Source organism: Chrysochloris asiatica, unplaced genomic scaffold (assembly GCF_000296735.1).
Source record: "Chrysochloris asiatica unplaced genomic scaffold, ChrAsi1.0 scaffold00176, whole genome shotgun sequence".
Classification (NCBI taxonomy): Eukaryota; Metazoa; Chordata; class Mammalia; order Afrosoricida; family Chrysochloridae; genus Chrysochloris; species Chrysochloris asiatica.
In genome coordinates, this window is record NW_006408694.1 from 4,320,087 (window position 1) to 4,326,816 (window position 6,730).

General features: G+C 41.3%; 1 protein-coding gene across 1 annotated transcript in view; it reads left to right on the forward strand.

Moving 5' to 3' along the window:
• LOC102838024 (kappa-type opioid receptor-like) overlaps nucleotides 1–6,730 on the forward strand; it is an 82,211-nt gene that overhangs the window by 61,804 nt on the left and 13,677 nt on the right. The window contains exon 2 of the mRNA XM_006871858.1: nucleotides 5,265–5,617. Within this exon, the coding sequence (XP_006871920.1) occupies nucleotides 5,265–5,617 (353 nt within the window). The remainder of the gene's footprint in view (nucleotides 1–5,264; nucleotides 5,618–6,730) is intronic.

A 6,730-nucleotide genomic window follows, 5' to 3' on the forward strand; every position in this document is an offset into this window, starting at 1 on the left:
AAATTGCCTAAATATATCACATAGGGAGGTGATAGTCTCTTCAACAGATGGTGCTGGCAGAACTGAAAATCGATATGCAAAAGATTGAAACAAGACTTTTACCTCACGCCTTATACAAAAACCTACTCAGCATGGATTAAAGACCTAAATGTGAATCCAAAAATTATAAAGGTCATCAATGAAAAAATAGAGACAAATGTGAGGGCTTTAATTCAGGACATATACAAACTACCAAAATTTTGAAAATTACACAAATAAAAGTAGACAAAATAGATGATTGGGACATATTAAAAATTTAAAACGTATGTACATCAACAGATTTCACCAAAAGAGTATAAAGGGAACCCACACAATTGGAAAAAAATATTTTGCAATGATATATCAGACAATGGACTCATTTCTAAAATATACAGGAAACTACAACACCTCTACAAGAAAAAGACAAAGAACCCAATTAAAAAATGCTCACAGGACATGAACAGACACTTCACCAAGAAGCAGATCCTGGCAACCAACAAACATATCAGGAAATGTTCACGATCACTAGCTATTAGAGATATGCAAATCAAAACAACAATGAGATATCATCTCACACCAACAATAACAGCAAAGATCAAAAAAGTAGAGCACAATAAATGCTGCCAAGGATGCGGAGAGACTGAGACCCTCCTATATAACTAGTGGGATTGCAAAATGGTCCAACCTCTCTGAAAAGCAATATGGTGCTTCCTCAGAGATTGGAAATAGAAATACCTTATGATCCAGCAATTCCTCTACTTGGCATTTACCACAAGAAATATGAGTCATAATACGAGTAGATATATGCACACCAATGTTAATAGCAGCACTATTTACAATAGCAAAAAGATGGAGACAGCCCATCAATTGAAGAATGGATAAACAAACTGTGGTACATCCACACAATGGAATATTATGTATGCTACTTTGAAGAACAACAAGGAAGCTATAAGCTACTACATACCATAGATGAAACTTGAGGACATTATGTTGAGTGAAATGAGTCAGTCGCAAAAGGAGAAATACTGCATAGGACCACTATTGTAAAAGACTGAGAAAAGAACCCATACTAAAAGGGGAAAAAAATTATTTGCTCATTACCAGGATATGGGGGCTGAGATGGGGGGAGGGATAGGAAGGTGGAGCACAGAGTAGGGAATAACACAGGATAGTTTGAGTGCTGGAGAAGGGGGCAATATGTAAGAAGGGGGAGGGGAATGGAAGAACAAAGCAGATGGGAGAACAATTAAGCAGGTTTGCATGGGCTAAGTGGGACAGAGGTAAATGATGTATACACAACCTTGGAACAACAGGACTCTGGGCTACAGGGATTGAGGCGTTTGAAATGGGCAAAAGAGGGGAAATAATGTTAAGATGCTTGGCTGTATTTTGAATCTTGGTTTCCCTTGCATACCATTATAAAATAGACACTTGAGGGGGAGAGAAAGGAATAGCCAGAAATATCACCATAGAAAGCTTGCCTATAACTGATTGGAATACCTAAAATGGGGCTACAACTTGCCCAGTGAAGGAAGCTTCCTGTGGAGCCTCTGCATTGCATAGACCATAGGTAGAATACAGAATTCCATCCAGAATCTACTGAGGTGGGAAATCTCCACTTGAAAGGACAAGCAGACCAGCCTGGAGTGGCTAGAAGAACAGAAGATACTTCTTTAAAGAAAAACCGACAGGAAAAATACAAAACAATAATAACAGTCCAACTGATTACTGCAAGAACAAGCAAGTTGCTCGCCCAGGAGACATCAAGGCAAATGGTAGGGTCCCCTCAGGGAAAACCCCCCTTCCAAGACTAAGACTCAAGAGGAATACACGAGCAAACATTTGGTCTGACTGGTAACCATGTTGGTCACTGAGAAAAGGAAGTGAGGGAAAAACAGCAATGAAGCTGTGAACTAAGTCAGACCACATTCAACAGACTCCTGTAAACTGTGGTGGAGACCTCGTTGGCCAACAGTATGGCAAGACCTGCTGACTCCTGGGCCCAGAGTCAATGACACAGCCACAGAGGACTAGAGTGGAGAGTGAAGTTTCCAGCTAATAAGACGCAAGGGGATATGCATATAAACACCCACACTTACAGATAATACCCACATGACCTGGCCTCAATGACTGGATGATCAGAGCTCAACTAGAAGAAAAAAGTAGAGGGAAAAAAGAGTAATCTGATACAATTTGATGAACTTGACCTACACCTATGGATGCAGTAGCTCAAAAAAGGGAACACATATTTACAGGGATGGGCAACGTGGACATTGGCTACCCAGAATGGGGGGGGGGGAGGACTTCAAAGGCAAGAAGTGACTGGCTTACAAGAAGAGCCTAGATCAGCGGGTGTGAAGGAAGGTAGACTCTCCATTGAGTAATATCCAATCTGTCTAGGCAGGGCTGATGAAAGGAAATGTGGATAGGACTCTTGTGGTACAATAGTGCATAATTGCGTTGAAGACTGACTGTGAGAGTTGGAAATGTAAAAGTATACGTTTTGTAGCAAAAGGAGTGGCATACTTAACTTTGCAGTCCAGAAGCAAAGGTCCTTGGGACCATCAAGGGAGAAGAGCAGAGTGCGGGACCTACCCAGAGAAACAGTGTTGCCAGAGATGGAGGCAGAGACGATGACATGGAGAGTTGGAGTGGTTGGGGACTCTAGACCCAGAGAGGGAGAGGGGCTGTGTGTTGATGACTGGGGTGTAGACTTGCAGGATATACCCTTTGGTTGGTTGATGATGTAAAACTAATGTTCTCCAATGTAAATGATCACATAATTCACAATAAAACATTTAAAAAAAAAAATCAAGCCAACCACACACACACAAAAAAAACAACTCTAGGTAAAAGTAAAATTGCCAGTGACAAAATAAAACCCATATATATGCAAGTCTGTTAAAAATATCTATATGTATAATCATTTTTGATTATTTGATTTTCGATGTTTGATTAATCTAATTGGTGTCAAGGAACTGTACAGTAAAAAATGTTGAATTGACAATTGTACATTGTTTACAACAATAAAATAAAAATATTTTATGAGAAAAGCACTAGAGTACAAGGTAAATAAAGTAAGGGTGTTATGCCCATTTTAAACCATTTCCAATATCCTTTTACATATTAAAAACAAAACCAAATCTGTTATCTTCAAGTCAATTCTAACTGATGTGTGATCCCTGTGTTGCAGAGGAGAATGGCTCCAGAAGCTTTTCTAGAGTGTCATTTGTGGAGGAACAGATCCACATGTCAACCTTTAGGTCAGTGTTGTTGTTAAGTGCTGTCGAGTCAGTTCTGACTCATAGAGACTCTGTTAGGATTTTACAAGAAGCAGCTGGTGGGTTTGACCTGCTGAACTTGTGGTTCAAAGTCCAGTGCTGATTGTACTGTGCCACACCAGGAGTTCTTAGATCAGTAATCAAGTGCAAAATGTTGTGTCTCCTTAAGGGGGAGAGAAAGGTATAGCCTGAAACATCACAATAGAAAGCTTGTAAGTCCGTCTTCAGCCTATAACTGATTGGAACACCTTAAAGCGGACTAGAAGTTGCCCAGTGAAAGAGGCATCCTGTGGAGCCTTTACACTGCACAACACCATAGGTGGAATCCAGAACCCCATCCAAAATTATCTGAGGTGGGAAATTTCCAGTTGAAAGGACAAGTAGACGAGCCTGGAGTGGCTAGAAGAACAGAAGATACTTGGTGAAAGAAAGATCAGCAGGAAAAATCAAAAACAATAATAGCAGTCTGATTGACTACTACAAGAAGCAAGCTGTTTGCCAGGGAGCCATCAAGGCAAGTGGTCAGATCCCCAAAACAAACCCCCTTCCAAGACTAAGACTCAAGGGGAATACACGAGCATTCATGTGGTCTGGCTGATGACCACGTTGGTCACCAATAAGGGGAAGTGGGGTAAAAGAGCAATGAAGTTGGGAGCTAAGTCTGACCACATTCAATAGACTCCTGTGAACCTGGGTGGAGACCTGGTTGGCCAGCAGTATGGCAAGACCCAGGGACTCCTGGGCCCAGAGGTAGTGACATAGCCACAGAAGACTAGAGCAAAGAGAGAAGCATCCAGCTGATATGAAGTGAGGGGAGATACACAAGAATACCCATCCATGCAGATAGTACCCACTTGACTGGGCTAGAAGAGGAAAGAAGAGGAAAAAAAAAAAAAAAAAGAGTAACCTGCTACGATTTGATGAACTTTACTACTTTAATGAATGTAGTAGCTCAAAAAAGGGAACAAATCTTTACAGTGAGGATCACTCCCACCCTCTCAGTACACAGGGTTGACAAGGATGGGCAATTTAGACATTGGCTACCCAAAATGTGTGTGTGTGTGTGGGGGGGGAATGCTACAAAAGTAAGAAGTGACTGGCTTACAAGCTTTCAAGAGGGAGCCTAGTTTCAGATGGGGCGGGAGAAGATAGAATCTCCACTGAATGATTTCCAACCTGTTGGGACAGGACTAATGAAAGGAGATGGGGATAAGACTTGTGCAGTACAATAGTGAATAATTGCTATCAGGACTGTCTATGAGGGTTGGAAATGTAAAGGTAGATGTTTTATAACAAAAGGAGGGGAGTGACTGATTTTGCAGTCCAGGAGCGGAGGTCCCTGGGACCATCAAGTGAGAAGAGCGGATTGTGGGATGCTACCCAGAGAAGCAGTGACACCAGAAATGGAGGCAGAGACAATGACATGGACAGATGGAGCGGCTGAGGACACTGGACTCAGGGAGGGAGAGGCCCTTTGGTTGTTTGATGATGCATGGAGAGGATTGTAATCATTACAATGAAATGAAATATGATAGGATGAATGTAAAAACTTATCTTCTCTCATGTAAACCCACATAATTCACAATAAAAACTTAAAAAAAAAAAAAAAAAAAAAAGTTGTGTCTCCCAGGGAGTGACAGTTTATATTTTAAAGGAGCTCTGGTAGCATAGTGGTTACGAATAGGGCTGCGAACCGCAAGGTCAGCAGTTCGAAACTACCAGCTGCTCCGTGGGAGAAAGATGAGGCTTTCTGCTCCCGTAAAGATTAACAGCCTCGGAAACCCTGTGCAGGGTCGCTATGAGTTGGAACCGACTCCACGGCACATAACAACATCAACAACATCCTCAATATATAAGTAAAGAATAAGTGAGTGAACAGAAAGATCATTAGTCTAAAGGGTTTCCCATATCAATTCAAGTTTGACAGGAAGATAGAGGAAAATAATATTGCTTCTTGTCTTGTAGATACACAAAGATGAAGACAGCAACCAACATTTACATCTTTAACCTCGCTCTGGCAGATGCTTTAGTGATGACAACCATGCCTTTCCAGAGCACAGTCTACCTGATGAACTCCTGGCCATTTGGGGATGTGCTATGCAAGATTGTAATCTCCATAGACTACTATAACATGTTTACCAGCATCTTCACCTTGACCATGATGAGTGTGGACCGCTACATCGCTGTGTGCCATCCTGTTAAGGCATTAGACTTTCGCACGCCCTTAAAGGCAAAGATCATCAACATCTGTATCTGGCTCCTGTCATCATCTGTTGGCATATCTGCAATAGTCCTAGGAGGCACCAAAGTCAGAGAAGGTGAGCAGTGGTATTTTTAGGGGGTGTTCATGGACTATGGAGTGCATCAGTTCACTCTGTCAGTGGGGATGACACCAAAGATTGTGGGCTGTTTTCACTAAGCCTTATTTAGCTGAAAACATGAAAACTACGATACGAAATGCATAGGTGTGGGGTGGGGCAGGGAGGTAGAGGATTGGTGTAGCGGTTCTGGAAGACAAAGGCGATCACAAAAACCTGGGTGTATGGTCAGGACAGCCATCAGCAGGTGACATGTCTATGGCTATCAGGGGTGAAGGGCATGCTTGGTGACACTCTCAGAAAAAGTGAGAAGAAAATGACTATAACATTTTGTGCAGTTTTTTACCAAGTATTTATTATTTTTATAAAATATCCTTGTTGTTAGTTTTATCAGCAAAAACAATTTTTGTAAGCTCAGTTTATATGTATCAATACACTCTATTCTAATACAAGGCTCTATACAATACACTCTATGCTAATTTATATTTTGAGCCTTCTAATTCACACTAAAAGGAGCTCTGGTAGTGTAGTGGTTACGAATCGGGCTGTGAACCACAAAGTCAGCAGTTTGAAACTACCAGCTGTTCCGCGGGAGAAAGTTGAGGCTTTCTGCTCCTGTAAAGATTTACAGCCTCAGAAACCCTGTACAGGGTCGCTATGAGTCGGAACCGACTCCATGGCACACAGCCACCACCACCACTAATTCACACTGATCAGAGGTGTCAAGCACAATGATGCTTCAAATCAATGGTCATTTTATCTGTATGCACTGTTGTTTTCATTGTTGTCTATGTCCTTATAGTTGTTGATTTTGTCAAACTTTCTGTGGTATTTTAGTGATAACATTATGGTAGTTAGCATTTGCAAATCTATAACAATAACTTTTTTTCAGAATCAAGTAGTAATTAAAGGAAAAGTAGAAAAAGCAAAAAAAAGTCTTCCACACAGTTATTAATAATCCTGCAACTAATAATTCAGTGTCCACCACTCATCTGTCAGTTTGCCACACTGTGGTGGCTTTCATGTTGCTGTGGGTCTGGAAGCATTGGCACTGGTATTATAAATACAAGCAGGGTATACCCGTGGTGGAGAGAATTCAACTGAGCTTGCAGA